This window comes from Orbicella franksi, chromosome 7 (assembly GCF_964199315.1).
Source record: "Orbicella franksi chromosome 7, jaOrbFran1.1, whole genome shotgun sequence".
Classification (NCBI taxonomy): Eukaryota; Metazoa; Cnidaria; class Anthozoa; order Scleractinia; family Merulinidae; genus Orbicella; species Orbicella franksi.
The window spans coordinates 29,082,171-29,097,623 of record NC_138151.1 but is presented as its reverse complement, the minus strand read 5'-3'; the positions used below and the strand labels follow the sequence as shown (position 1 = coordinate 29,097,623).

Sequence of the window (15,453 nt, the reverse complement as noted above, 5' to 3'; positions counted from 1 at the left end):
AAACAAAATTGTATTTCACACAAGCATTAAACTAGAAAATGGGAAAGGGTGATGCTTTTCTTAGTTAGGTATTCTCTATTACTTTGATCAGTTTCCTTTATTTTTGTTCGTTTCCGACTTGCCTAACCCCGTTTTTCGCTCTCTTTAACCTAACTGCTTTTTCTCTGAACAAAAACGTCCTCCAAAACCTTTCTAGCGTTTTTCATATTCTTAAAATTATTGACAACAAGTAATTTCTTTATCCTGTTAGAAGTTCAGGGCCTGAAGTTATACGCTCCGGTCCGTTCTTAGGAAGAAATATCCCCTTCGATTTCATTAGTGCCACCCTGAGGACATCCCAGGGATATTAGCTCCTCTCTACCATCGTCGCCTCTACCAAAAATACTCTTTCGTGATAGATTTTAAAATGCTCAGCTCTCGACTAAGCATCGCCGAACACTTCAGGGAGGCAGGCAGTAATATAGCACAAGCCCCGTGCAATTAGCACCTTCACAAATTCTGACGAAGGTGAATACGCCCTCGGAATGAAACTGAGAAATTTCAATTTGGTCGTAGAGTGGTGTCAAATGGACCGTAAGCATTTTCTTTTTTTTACATTTCTTGCTGTATCTGAACAAGGCATGCACGCTTGAGTTGTTTTCTTATCCCATCTGCACTTTCCGATTTTTTTTTGGCATTTTCATTCTCTTGTCGTAACAGGTGGCAGAATGAAGCATTCACTTCTCAAACTGGTACCGGCTCGATTCCGTAATCAATTGAACGAGCTCTCTGATCTCTGAAGATCAGAGAAGAATATTTACATCAAAAAGTCACGGGCTCAGCGAATGAAAGTTTCCTTCTTCTACGCGCAAAACATCTGACTTAAAAGCTGTTAACATGACTACGAAATAACAACTTTTCTGTTTTACACCGGTAAACGCTTTCAGGAAGAAATGGAAGGAGGAAATTTACTCAGAGCTGGTGTTACCGCGTTCCTTGGACACAACGGTCTGAAGGTTTTCGTTCTAAACGTGATTTTCTTCGTTTTAGTTTCATGTGCTAGTTTACCCGTAGAAGATCCCCCCGTTAGAAGCGGCCCGCCATCGCAAGTGAATCCCCGTAGTTCGAATGAAACCAAGCTAAACACACCGACCTGCCAATCAGAGAGTTGTAAAGCTATTTCGAAGTTAATACAACAAGTTCGCAACGAGACAGTGGACCCTTGTGATAATTTTTATGAGTATGCTTGTGGTCAGTGGATAAAAAATAACCCTGTGCCCAAAGGCCACTTACAATTTTCTAGGATAACACAGTTATCGAAAAACAACGAGCGCATTATGAAGGAATCTTTGGCAGCGGAACGACCCGACGATACTGAAACCCTAATGAAAGTAAAGAATTTTTACCGCTCGTGTTTGAACGTGGAACAGATCGACCAGCTGGGAAACGAGCCATTGTTGAGTTACATTGATAGTTTGGGTTCTTGGTCCTTAAACCGGGACTGGAGTCCTAAGCAATGGGACTTCTACAGAGTTTTAGCCGATGTACAGAAGAATTACCCGGTGGAGGTTTTCTTCAGTGTGAACGTGATTCAAGATCCCGTCAAGAAGATTGGGAGCACTGAACGAAAATATGTCATTCTTGTAAGTAGTATTTGAAATATAAAGCATGCTAACATTCTAGATACAATGACCCGGGTGAGGGCCTGGCGGCTAATCTGTAAATCTTTGTGTAAGGGTGCACCGCTGGGACACTGAAACCTTTACTATACTAGACCATGATCAGCTTGATTTTGCAACCCTATTCTAGACTAGACACCAAAACCTCCTACCCTATCTCAGACGAGCTACTTTCCATGCAGAACCGTTTATCACTATCGTAGTTCACATACGCGAACTAAACCAATATTTTACGAAGTCACATCCGATTTTCAATTTCTATTATAGCACCCCAGGTAAAGAACCTTGTTCTACATTAAATTATTTACACACTGGCCACTTTTCCGATAAATTATACCCCATTCTAGACCAAAACTGTCTGATTTCTAAACCCTCTCCCAGACTATACTGCCTGAAAACCATTCTCTTCACAGCGGCACATACCCATATAGCATATATATGCGAGTACTCCTCCCGGGGGTTGGGGCAGGGGGATGAGGGATGGAACCCAGACCTCAAAATCTGGATACTAAAACGTCTTTATAGATATGCTTAGAACCGTAAATTGGATGCAGTGATTAGGGTGAGAGCTCTGACCGGGATCATTTCGTTGTGCTTTTGCATTGGGGCTAGAGGCTTCACTCTGGCAGCCGAGTTTCTCTCTCCACCAAGGTGTATAAATGAGTACCAGCGAATTTAATGCTGGGGGTAACCCTGCGATGGACTAACATCACATCAGTGGGGAGTAGAAATACGCCCAGACACCCCATGCTACTGAAACAGGAGTAAGCTCCGGCGGTATGGGACACTTTGTCCAATACCACTTCTCCATAATCAATTTGTTCCCTTTTCAGGACGTTTCCGTGGTTGAAATAGAATATTTGGCTCTCCGGTAGACTGAGGATGCTTGTGCTTATGATATCTGCGCGGAGTGCTCATCTGATTGGCTTGTTTTAGTGTTATTAATTAAATTGATAATGATATGTGACATGATGCAAGCATCACGCTAACAAGGGTTTCTTATCTTTGATTCCGTTTCTGTTTCAATTTAGATCGATCAAGCAACATTAAACCTTCCTCAAATCATTTATTTCACCAGTAAAAAGGTAAAACTTGAAGGAAAATGTTTACTTTATAAATGTCTTTTCTTTTAATAGAGGACAACCTAGAGTATTAATCAGATAGTAGCTTTGAGAGTACTTTACTGACGGCTATTGATCTCTTAGATTCTAAAGGAAGTATGGAAATATATGTCGATTATTACAAGTCTCGCAGGAGTCGGCCGTAGGGAGGCTAAACGAGCGATGAAAGATTTACTTCTTTTTGAGGGTAACCTTGCTTTGGTAAGTGAAAATAAAGATGTATTGTCCACCGTTTATATTTTTAGGCATCCTCGTACCCAGTGCTACTCGTTTCAAAAAGTCGTTACGGACGAGAATGGGCATGAGCAGATCTGTTAGCAAAAATTACGAATACCCTTTCGGATGTCCGTGATTTGCGGAACTACCTCCCCACCCTTCGTCTGGTATTGGGTGCGTCCAGAGCCCTCCGTTTCACCGACCACGTGACCAAATGAAACGGAGGCTCTGGGGAGGAGAATCAATTATTCAATCACCAATCAACACTACATGTTGCGCCTGATCGTAAGAATGATCTTTAGAAAGTGATTTCAGAAATAGACTTCTTGTTACTTCATAGCAAATGGTGACGAAAATGAAGCATTTTTCAAGACACAATTTCTCTGGTGTAGTTCGCAATACATCTTAGACGTTTTGCGTCTTCTTAATTAATTATAATCATTGATGTTCTCCGGTGAGTCTTGGTGATTTTCTTCCATAGTAACCTTTTATTCTCAAATTTCCTTTACCTTTTGAGAGCAGTTTCACAGATTTGACGGTTCACGCGGAACAATGAATATTCTGACAGTACAATAAAACTAGAGACCTTTTTTTACTTTTTCTGTTAAACTTTTTTCACAGTACTGGGTTCCGAAAGTGTCCAAGAAGTATGTACGTATTCCCATTGGCAAGCTAGCGGATGCTCTCCCAGAGGTAAACCTAATGTCACTCTCTTTTTCACGTGTTTCTCTTTTTGTATGCGTTGCCGACCTATGATGGTCCTCATGCCCTAACGGTTAGCCCGATGTACTCCAGACCATGCCCGGATAAGGGAGCTAACCGGGGTCACTGTGCTGTTTTCTTAGCCAAGGCCTTTAACTCTCTCACTGTCTTTTTCAACCAAGGAATATCGAATGTCCATGCCAGTCAACTATTAGGGAAACAAGAAAGAATGCTGGGGCCAAAGCAAAATGCCGAAAGGATTTTCCGCCTGTTTCAAGTTTCACTAAATTGTTCTTACGACTCTCTTGATCGACTACTAACAAAATTAGCTTTCCCGCTCTAAGCTCGGATGCAGAGGTAGAGTGCGTGACATGTTGCGTTGAGTGTGTGACCACAATTACGTGTACCGCAAAGTATGCTGGGATTTGGTCGAAAATGAACCATGTGCACGGAAAATGTTATGTAAAAGTACGGAGCTTGTGCTTGAAAGTAAAACCTTTTTTCTAGCCTGATTGGAGCTTGTGACACAGAGAACCTCTCTGACTTTATCAATGATTTCTATTTCTTTCATCAGTTTCCGTGGCTTGAACATTTACAGAAGGTACTTTCGAATCCAGACCTTTCAAGGAACGACACGGTCGTAGTACTAGCTAATGATTATTTACAAAATATGTTGGATCTACTGCGCAAGACGGATAAGAAGTAATTTGATTTTATACTATTTAGTAATATTATCTAAACTGGCTATAACCTAGAACCCAGATCTCCCATGGCCAAGCGTCAAACAGAGAGATCTGGGCACTAGATAAAGCTGGCTAATCAGGGCAGTTGTTTCGTCCTCTTTGTTAGCACAATTTCCAAAAGGTAAAAAATCTGATCGCAGCTAAAAAAGAAAACCTTTGTGATAATAAGGGTGTGATTTTGTAGAAAAATACTCGACGAATTGACAAGGGCCCAGAATTAGGAATGGCTAAAGATGGAAAGAATGTTAAAAAACACAATATGGATAAATGCGCATTGAAATTAGCTCGAACTCCGTTACAACTTTGGTAGTAATATATCAAACATGAGAGACTGTGTTTTACCACATTCCCAGAAACCGAGAAGATAGATAAAAATACGACGCTCAGTGGAGTAGCTTTGATGAATTTTGAGGTCTTAAAGACACTGTTCGAGTGTTTGATATATCTTTCAAATCGGAACCAAAACTAAAGAACGAGACAGAGCAACTTAATCAAATATAAGGTAATTAGGGTCAGATACCAAAAACACCGTCACGGTCAGTGATTTCCTTTATTTTGACGTGTTGTTTCTCGGTTTATTACAAGTCCCGCCAGGGTTTATGGGAGTACAGGGAATTGTGGGTCACGGTCCTCGCACTTACTGACTAATTACCAAGTTTGAGAATGAAAGATCTTTTTCCTGTCAAATTTTGATGCATGAAAAGATTAAGCATATACCATTTACAGATACAAAGTTGTTGTCTGTTCTTAGGGTCTTATCCACGTACATGGTGTGGCGCTCTATTAAAGACTCCGTGCCCCTCCTTTGCGACAAATTCCGAGCTGTTCATCAGAAGTTCAAGAAACGACTTCTTGGTTCTAAAACAAACAAGACCAGAGAAGAAGTCTGTTTCAGCTACACCAACAATATTCTCGGCCCCATGCTTGGTGCGCTGTTTATCAGAAATGCTTTCGGCCCGGATAGCAAAGAAAAGGTAGGAAGTAACGCTCGTATCTACTTTCAAAACTGCGACGATGTTGGCCAGGAGTGGTTACTCGAGTGGAATAAGAAATTTGACTGGCTTTCTCCGTTGTATCCTTTGTTGTCAAGGTGATCACAAAGTGTTTCGTTTCCAGGTGGAAGTGATGATGGAAGGTATCATCCGGGCTTTTAAAGACCGTGTGTCAGGGGTGGGCTGGATCGACAAGCAGACTGTCGAAGCCGTCAGAGAGAAGGTACGCGCTTAAATAAAATGATTTTTTTTAAATAAAATGTTGCGTCTGAACGTGAAGAAATCATTCATGGAAAACATTTTTGTGTGTGTGTTATACAGCGTGACGCTTCGGTTCATTTTCTTTCCTCGCTTGCTCTCGTTCATTTTACATGATTATTTGTGTTAACTTTTCCAGGCCGATGCAGCTGTATATAAGGTTGGATATCCTGAATATTTGTGGAACGAAAAAACATTTGCCGACAGATATCACATGGTAAGGTACTTGCTAATACTTATCCGAAAGAGCTTATCATTTTGTTCCCACAGTAAAATTATTTTCTTAAATTCATGTCAATTTATCTCCGAAATCCTCGGTAGTATAGTGGTGAGTATCCCCGCCTGTCACGCGGGAGACCGGGGTTCGATTCCCCGCCGGGGAGTTCAGTTGTTTTTTGTGGGGGTCAATTTGTTTTTTTAGAAAGAGCTTTTTAGAATTTGGAATTTAAATTTTGGCAGAGATTTGTGGTTAACAATGACAACAAAAAGTAAAGATAAATGGTTTTGGATGTTCAAACGTGCTTCTTTCTCAGATCACTAGCTCTATATTTGATTCATCTGAGGTCAATATTTTATTTACAATAGCTGCAGAAATTCTCGCGCGCTCATTGGCTCATTTTCATTGTCAGTCAATAAGCGAACAAACATGAATTCTCGCGTTTTGACTTCATTTTGTCCCTTCTGCCTTTTCATTATTGCAAAAAACAAATTAACATCAGTTTTTCATGCGTATGTCCTGTTATTGACAATGAATTTCGACATAAAATTGTCAAAGAAGTTTGCGGATCCACAGCCACTTTAATTTGACAATTTTGTGACGAAATCCATGGTCAGTATAAACAGGACAGAGGCAGGAAAAACTTACTTCAATTTCTTAAGCGGACCTCGGCTGCCTCAAGCCGTGAAGAGACCTCATGAACTACCACGCGAGCCCGTTTTCACACTGATTTTCCCCCTTGTTGGGTGGTGAATTTTCGATATGAACATAAAAAAAAGCGATCACATTTTTCCATGCATGGTCTCAACCCTTATAGACCAAAAAAACTAGCGTCATAAAATGCTCACCGCCTTGCAGTAGAACCCTCGCGAGCGGTTTGTGGTTCCACTTGAGTTTTGAACGTTTTTCGGACGACGTATACATTTTGTGGTCATGCGAGGGTAGAGTAGACCATGGGAAAATGCGGTCGATTTGTTAAATATATATCTGTTGTTATATACTACAGTTTGAAAGCTTTTTCTTCTTTTTAGCTAAACATCACAGAGAACGAATGGTTTCAAAACGTCCTGAGTACGGACAGGTTTTCAAACTATCAAACGTACCACAAGTTTGGCAGACCAGTAGACAGACACCAGTAAGTGTCACTCACCGTGTCCACTATCTAAACATTCTCGTCCCTAAAGCCTCCATTTTTGTTGGTCACGCGGTCGGCGAAACTTAGCGACATTTTAAAACAAGTAGTACTGGGTACGAGAGTTTATGAATAGACAGGTCAGCAGACCATGAGATTGAGCCCACGATTAATTTCTCCTGAGTTGTTGCTAAGTAACAGAAGTTCTGATCCAATTATAAAAATCGTTAACTTTATACACTTATGCGAAAATTCGTAAGGAAAAAAGTAGCTGTTCTTTGGTTACTTGTTCTTCAACTTTCTTCGTCTTCCTGCATAAATTAAAGCTAGGTTGGAAGTAAAGAATATAAACGCGAAGTAAGGCTGAAATTATTACGACAATGAAATCGCTGTGCGTAAACGAAATTTAAAAAACGTTTTCTTTGTCTTTTTGACTACAGGTGGATCACAGTCCCACAACTGGTGAACGCGTTTTACGTCATAACTAAGAATGAAATAGGTATGAATATCTCAACTTGTTGAGCAGCAATGTTGCATTTAAGATCGAAAAACGATGTCCTGCCCGCGGGGGGGGAGGGGGGGGGGGACTCACATACAAAAAGGTCAGGGGACCTCGTCGGAAATTTTGATAAGAACCTCTAAGAGCTACCAAGATCCTGTTTTGTGGGCGCAGCTTGAAATGTTCCCACCACCGAGAAGCCGGTACTAGTTCTAAAAGAACACATTATCGCCTGTCATATTTTTTCGGTTCAATACCCAAAAACATTTGACAATAAAAATAAACGGTAAAAGTTTGCGACGTTTCGACCGCTCTTCGGTCATTATCAAGCAAGATGTAAGAAGTAAAATTAGCATAGATATATATACCTACAAAGAGGTAAGAATGTGTGAAAATTATTAATGAAGTAAAAATATGTAAAAAGTATGTAAAAGAATTAACAAAGTAGTGCTTAAAACAATAAAAAACATGTAAGATTATTTAAAAACTTTCGCACGAATAGAGTCAGATTGTACATTGGGACTTGGTCTCAGTTCGTGAATAAAAAACATTTCGAAAATAAGACAGTCAAACTTGGTTGTACATTTCTTTAAAATCGAAAAGATATTAGTAAGATCTTTAGGGGCCAAAGAATGTTCCTCGCGAAAATGTTTTCCAATTGATGACGATGGGTTTTTGTGCTCATCGACGCGTTGGTGCAAGTGCCGACGCGTAAAACCAACATAACCTGCATCGCACAGGTCACATTTAAAATGGTACACAAGGGACTGTTGGTTAACGACTGGCGGTTTGACTTCACGTGATTTCAGGTCTCGCTCAATCTTGTGGCTGATGAAAACAGGTTGGATGGTGGTGTTTGTTTTCGTGCTAAGATCTTTCAGTTGCGTGCGAAGAAAATCAGCTGAAGCTTGGTCTTTGAATGGTAGGACAATCCGAACGGGCTCTGGACTGTTGTTGTCAGTCGGTGAAGGAACAGGTTGCTCAGAAACTTTGATGGCAATAAAGCGTGTTATGGTTGAATTAATTAAGTCATCTGGGTATTCAAGACGGGAGAACAACAACTTGAGACGATCGCATTCTTCGGAGAAGTAGGTCCAGTTAGAAGAAAGTCGAAACGCACGATCCAGCATAGTTTTTAGTAGGCCGCGTTTATAACGATCGTCAACATGACTCTTGTAGTGTAACAAGAGACCAGAGTTTGTGGGCTTCACATAAACCTTTGTCTCAACGTGGTTGGATTTGTTGAGCAATTGCGTTCCAAGGAAAGGAAGCATGCGGTCATTTTCTATCTCCGTTGTGAACTTAATAGAGGAGTGGCAATCGTTCAGAGTCTCCAGAAAGTTGTTGGCTGATGCTTGGTTAGGCATGATGGTCAGTGTGTCGTCGACATGCCTTCTGTAGTAGCTGGGCATCTTTCCTTCACGATCCAGGGTTTCCTCAATGCTACACATAAAGACTTTGGCGAGCAGGGGTCCAAGCGGGGAGCCCATGGCGACACCGTCGGTCTGTTCATAAAGTTGACCGTTAAACAGGAAAAGTTGATCTTTTGTTGCCCCTTCTAGGAGATGGATTAGGTCCTGTTTGCTGAGATTAAGGTGGTGCGTTTGATTAAAGCAGTCATTAGCAAATGCTTTGTCAGCAAGGATGTGTATTGTTTCTTCAAGGGGTACATTGGTGAACAATGAGGAAACATCATAGGAGACCAAGACGTCACCGTCTTTGAGTGTCAATGAATGGACTTCGTTCACAAATTCGAAGGTGTCGGTTATCGTGTAATGATTAATAGCAAGCGGTTTAAGCTTGTCATCTAACCATTTCGCCAGCGCATAATTGTAAGTCTGTGTAGCTGACAAGATGGCTCGCATAGCTAGCTTTTCCTTGTGTGTTTTGGGTAAACCGTAAAGGTGAACTAACCTTGAGCCAGACGGACGGACAGAGTCTGCAATCTCAGTAGGGAGAATTCGACGAACAAGTGAATCTAAGTCCTTCGCCTTTTGTAGGAGAGGGTGATAGTGCTTGGGTGGTCTTCCTCTGCTTTTTGGTCTCATCGGGTCGACCGATCTAAATTTGGTGAGATCGTTTATGGAAGCTTCAGCTAGTAAGCGCAAGTATTCGTCCTTGTCCATAACAACAACACCAGATCCTTTGTCAGGTTTAGTTAAGGTACCGCAAAAGCTCTCGCTGTGGACTTTTCAGGCTGAACACCCCAAGAAGTGCTAAAACCGCGTATTTAACCCCTAAAATGTTCGACAGACACCCCCATCTTTCTTATATGGGGTCCCCCTCCCGGGCCACATAAACCAGTGCATGAATGTTTCATAACGACTTCAAAATAAAGGCTCATTACTTAAATGTAATATCTATTTTGTCAGTAAATAGTAAGGGACGTTTATGTTTATCATGAAGGTGAGTGCATACGCAATTAATCGTATTGAAAAAAAAAAAACGATTGCATAGTATAACATATTTTGATGTGTCTCTTGTTTATCTCTACAGTGGTTCCAGCTGGTATTCTGCAGCCACCATTCTTTTATGCCAACGACATACCAAGGTAACAGATATTACCGAAATTATGAGCCATAATTTGGACATCGGTTGCTCAAAGAGTGGGTGGAGCTGTTCATCGGATAAGAAATAACAAAACTAGCTCCACTTTGTCCACCAGAGTAAGGGGATGGACCATTATTTTTTTGAGGGGGATGGGGTGAGCAATTTTCTGGGGCACAAAATTTTTTCTCACCTTTAGGTTGTGCATGATTTGTTTGGGTGGGCAACAGCTTGTGTAAGAATGTTTCTTAACATAAAAAATGCAGGACCTGGACAGCAGACAGCTCTTGCACGATTGTTTTCCCATGGTTCCCTTTGCCCATTTTTTTAAAGCAGTTTTTGCTGTGCAGGAATGTTTTTCGGTAATTGCTCGACCACTCCTCGAAAAAAAATACGGTTCGGTTCCGTTTCTGTTGTGCTCTGATCCACTGGATGGTGATTTATCCAGTCATCCATCCTTTGATTCAACTAGTTCCAGGCCTCTACCTCGAGGACACGCTGCATTCCTGGAATGTTTAGGAATCATGTGTTCTTTCATTTTAGGTCTTTGAGTTATGGCGCCATTGGTCACGTGCTCGGTCACGAGCTTACGCATGGCTTTGATACGACAGGTGAGAATGTTCACGTGATAAGAGTGTGCCTCATCAGTAGTTCGTAAAATGTTCCTCGCTCAGTATCCATCTGCTTTGCCATTGAATTTGGACATCATAAAGAACACATTCTTTTTTATCGCTGTCAGGGAGAAAATTTGATAAGAACGGTGAGCTGATTGAGAAACGAACTCGCTGGAGCGAGCCTGCCATCAAGATGTTTCAAGAGAAAGCAAAATGTTTGGTGGAGCAATTTTCAAAATATAAAGTCCTCAATAAATTTCACGTGAGTATGAAACAGCACCGTTGTTCTTTCTGTGCGTTCTAAGAAATGATACTACTACTACTACTACTACTACTACTACTAATAATAATAATAATAATAATAATAATAATTTTAATGACTTTATTTATGTGTCAATGAGATTTAGCATTGCTGCTAATTGGGGACATCTAAAAAGAGTTACAATTATCAGGGCTATGTGCATACTCAGACAATTACGTTTTTTATAGCCTATGAGAAGCAGTATCTAATTCTCACGTGACCTGGCAGCCGTTCGAATAAGTCAGGTTTCTTAGTAAAACACTTTATAGTGCACGACAATGGAAACATAATTTTCACGTAGTTATAATGGTGTTAATTCCATTAACATCTTAATCGTTGTACAACGTGCCTTAAAACTGTTAGAAGTTTATTCCGTTGGTACCTCGTTATATTCTTTTTAATTACCGGCACACTTTTGACAATCAAATTAGATCAACGGCCTCCAAACTCTGGAAGAAAACGTGGCAGACGGAGGCGGCCTGAGTCTAGCATATCATGTAAGATAGATCACGTGATAAACTGTCCTAGTTTATACTGCTCCTCTTATTAAATGAACAGATAAGTGGTGAGAAAACCCTTGGGGAGAACATTGCTGACTTAGGAGGAGTCAATCTGGCTTACCACGTAAGAACCATTCCTTATTTCGTCCCACACCTTATAAATCCACGTGTTCAGTCCCGAGGCCTTCGCGGTCATTCCGCCATCTTGAAACTGGGAACTAGCCAGAGCTCGTCAGCGCTTACCAGCGGTTGTTCCTTTAAATTCTACAAGGTTTCTAAACGATTTTCTGCTTCACACGCCTCCATCCCGTTCACTCGTCAAGCGAGTACACATGAGATTTAATAGAAGCTCGCTTTTCTAAATTACTCACTAATAAAGCAGTTTCTGCGTGTAAATCACAATCAGCTGTCTACGTACTCCCGCGTAGCACTAACAAACTTGTATTGAAACCGCTTAGTCCCGAGCAATTTGCAGCAAGCGTTTGGTTAAGTTAACTTGTAAAAGCAGACGTTAAGTTATAAAAGAACCAAATGCAGACGTGTTTCTATTTTATCAATGTTCTATATGTCGTTTGAAGCGTTTAATTCGATGTTTTATTCCTCCCAGGCCTATAACGCGTTTATTGAGAAGAATGGTCCCGAGCAAGTCTTACCAGAGCTCAACATGACGAGCAAAGAGCTGTTCTTTATCGGATACGCTCAGGTAAACAACACAAAAATCTTATCGATCCTTCACTGTGTTTCACTTGATAGCCAAAGCAGAGCACTATGCATTGTTTGTTTGTTCCTTGTTATAATTCGGTTATTGCGGTTTCTATTTCGCGCTTATTTAGTGAACACTTTTCAAAATGGCGAAAGCCTAAACTGCGAACTGGTCTATAGCTTTCTACAAGCCTTTACAAGAGGTTCCTGACCTTGAAAATTTAACCAAACCACCAGCTAGTGCTAATAACAATTGCTGCCTCTCGCCATCATCTTTTTCATATGTGATTGTTTGAAACGTTTCACTTGTAGAAAGAATGTACGCGGACCACCCCTGCTGCCGAATTCTTGTCAGTCACAGAGGATGTCCACGCCCTTACCAAGTACAGGTGAGTTGTACAAAACTCTCCCCCCACCCCTATATCTACCCTGTATGTGGAAAACAATTCTTCCTATTTCCCAGTCCACCACGATTCGGGTTATGTAAATGTAGCAGGTTCGTTCACTTTTAATAAGCAACGTTACAGTTACGTTCGTGCACTCTGTTCATCGCCGTATCTCTAGATCGTCCGGGAAATGTCGCCTTCCATCGTTTGTCTCGTATTTCCAATGTTACAGCTCTTAATATAACATGTTTGGACATTCTATTTTAGAAATCACCGGCAATGATATGAAGTTAAGTTTTTAACTCGTCCATAAATAAACCCCTTACGTCGAACAATTGTTGCTGGTGTGTTGGTTACATACCTTGTCCAGCAGACTTGAAACTTTGAGAGCTTTTCATTTGCGTCAAAAAACCTGGGAGAATTTTCCACCAAATGGAGCAATACAACTTTTTCAACAAACTTTTTCAACTTCATCTGTTCCATTAAATACTGCATTTGTAAACCTTCCAACGAAAAGGACTGTTCCATTTTATTTACCACCGGAACGACTGAGTATTTCATCAGGGAAATTGGGAATAGTGTGAAAAACCAAATGGTACTCAGGGATTTTCCGATCATTCCTGTAAAAAGAGGAACAGCTTGGAACGTATTTCTGTTTCAGTTTTCCCAAATTTTCTAGTGAAATGGTACGTTCTATTTGATTTCCCACTGGGACAACCGGTTTTCCATACAAAAGGAAGTTAAAGTGCTGTTAGTTCGTCTATGGTAGGCAGCGTACGAGCGTAAGAAAGGCAAAATTTGCGATGTGAAGTATTTTCCTCCATTCTTGATAACTTCTCTGATGAAATACTGTTTCACTCTATTTTGCAGGGTGATAGGCACCTTGTCAAACTTTCAAGAGTTTTCCGATGTGTTCAAATGCAAAGAAGGATCATACATGAACCCAAAGAAGAAATGCGAAGTTTGGTAAACACAACTAAGCTTCGTAAAGAACATGTGGACCTGCGGTCTAATAATCAATGAACTTATTTATTTTTCTATGAGCGTATTGATATTCTTGTTTGTTTTATTTGTAACAGTGATCAACTGTTACTTTCTCCATATTTTAGTTTATCATCAAGTGGGCGAGTGATGAGAATCAAGCAATCATCAAATACGAACATATCGCAATTAGTTGCTTTCATTTCGCCTCATAAAGACACTTTAAGAATAGATTATTTCCGTGGGCTCGAAGGAAGGCCTTTCTTGACCAGCAATATGCAATTAGAATTTCCTCAAGATAAGAAATTTAGTAACTTCCATGACAAGAGCCATTGTAGCTAGAAAGAACCTATAACACCGCTCGCCAACAGCCTTGTTTTGTTTGTTTGTTTGTTTAGTATTCCGAAAACACAATGTAAGGAATAAAATATGGCGCCTTGTGTCAGAAAAGTGTTGTATTTGAGGGTAGCTCAGTATTTTCGTTCGGCTGACAATAATAAAACTACCGTACAAATAACAACCAATATTTAAGCAAAAAGCCCTGGGAACGAGTTCGAAGAAATGGAGGAACATTATTACACAGACACTTACATTTTCACGGGTCATAATATCTTTCACAGCATCAGGCACCTTGTTCTTTACACTTGTAGGTTTTGTTGCTTTTTAAAGGCTAGTTAACGTTTGCAGAATTTTGGCAAATGAAAACATATAGCAAGTTAAGTTTAGCTAACTTTACAGAGAGTGAAATAACGTTGTGACTGAAATTAAAAGAAAATAAAGTAAAAATCGTAAAGCAAATCTTGCCATCATCCGTTTCTCATTGGATAGTTTCCCTTTGCCGTTTAGATGTTATTATTATCATTGATGGGACTTTGGTGTATTACGTTATCTTGCTTCCCTCAATTGTATCCATGGGAGAAGCAAGTGTAATCTAGATCGACGGGTCCTGGCGGGGATCAATAATTTGTATTTTGTCCTTCGAATTCACGAGCAAGACACTTGTTGAATTCTCCACTGATCCAAGTGAATAATGACACTTGAGCGGAGATGTTAATGCTTGTCTAGGAGTTAGAAGAAATACTCCTAGTCTTTTTATGCTACGGGACCCCGCTCGCGTATATTTCCTGGCTGGCTGCTGGCTGCTGGCTGCTGGCTGCTGGCTGCTGGCTGCTGGCTGCTGGCTGCTGGCTGCTGGCTGCTGGCTGCTGGCTGCTGGCTGCTGGCTGCTGGCTGCTGGCTGCTGGCTGCTGGCTGCTGGTTGCCCCCAGAGGCGCGATTTTCCATTAAGAAAGAAAAGACGACGTTCGGGTTACCTTGAGACTCCCCTCCCCTCCCCCTCCCCCTCCTCCAGAGACTGTACGGACGGATGGCCGACCGCTCACTCGCCTGTAAAGTGACGTCAGAACGAAAGGTTCTCGGCTTGATCGTTTATTAAACCAAAAATTCTTGCCCATGGCCCTCCGCTGGCGCGAAAAAAGGTTCACTCGATCAGCCAAATTACCACTTGAAGACTCCAATCAAAATATTTAGAGCCTAGACTGTTCGAAGCCCTTTCCACTCCTTCCTTTTTCATTTCTTTGTAGGCTGTTTCAGCACTTTCATTACTGGAAGGTATTTTTTTTTTGTCCAGGGTCTTTGATGGGATGTATTCGAACGAAGGATATTTTGAATCCCTTGTTCAACACGTTCCAAACCCGCTTTCATCTGCAAAGATCGCGTGTACACTTTCTCTGCTTTTCGGCGTTTAGGCGCGAGAGAAAACAAAATACCGATCTATTTCGAGCCTATCATAAATCATTCTTTGAAGTGGCCTTTGACGCGCAATTTGAAGAATCTCTTAGGTGACAACACATCAAAATCATCACGGAATGAATTAATGCACAA

General features: G+C 41.0%; 2 protein-coding genes and 1 non-coding gene across 3 annotated transcripts; 2 read left to right on the top strand and 1 right to left on the bottom strand.

Moving 5' to 3' along the window:
* The first annotated feature begins 506 nt into the window (after nt 1-506).
* LOC145493750 (endothelin-converting enzyme 1-like) lies at nt 507-14,447 on the top strand. The gene is made up of 17 exons (XM_081473207.1): nt 507-1,622; nt 2,690-2,743; nt 2,864-2,980; nt 3,617-3,688; nt 4,272-4,399; nt 5,192-5,414; nt 5,557-5,655; nt 5,830-5,907; nt 6,939-7,042; nt 7,480-7,538; nt 10,035-10,089; nt 10,629-10,696; nt 10,825-10,961; nt 11,559-11,624; nt 12,108-12,203; nt 12,515-12,591; nt 13,459-14,447. The coding sequence occupies exons 1-17, from the start codon at nt 933-935 to the stop codon at nt 13,556-13,558; spliced, it is 2,223 nt and encodes a 740-aa protein (XP_081329333.1). The 5' UTR covers nt 507-932; the 3' UTR covers nt 13,559-14,447.
* Trnad-guc (transfer RNA aspartic acid (anticodon GUC)) lies at nt 6,002-6,073 on the top strand. Its single transcript has one exon. It is a non-coding gene; the product is annotated as a tRNA-Asp (tRNA).
* Nucleotides 7,916-9,841, bottom strand: LOC145493751 (uncharacterized). The gene has a single exon (XM_081473208.1). It carries the CDS (start codon nt 9,662-9,664, stop codon nt 8,015-8,017), a length of 1,650 nt encoding a protein of 549 aa, XP_081329334.1. The 5' UTR covers nt 9,665-9,841; the 3' UTR covers nt 7,916-8,014.
* Nucleotides 14,448-15,453: the final 1,006 nt, after the last annotated feature.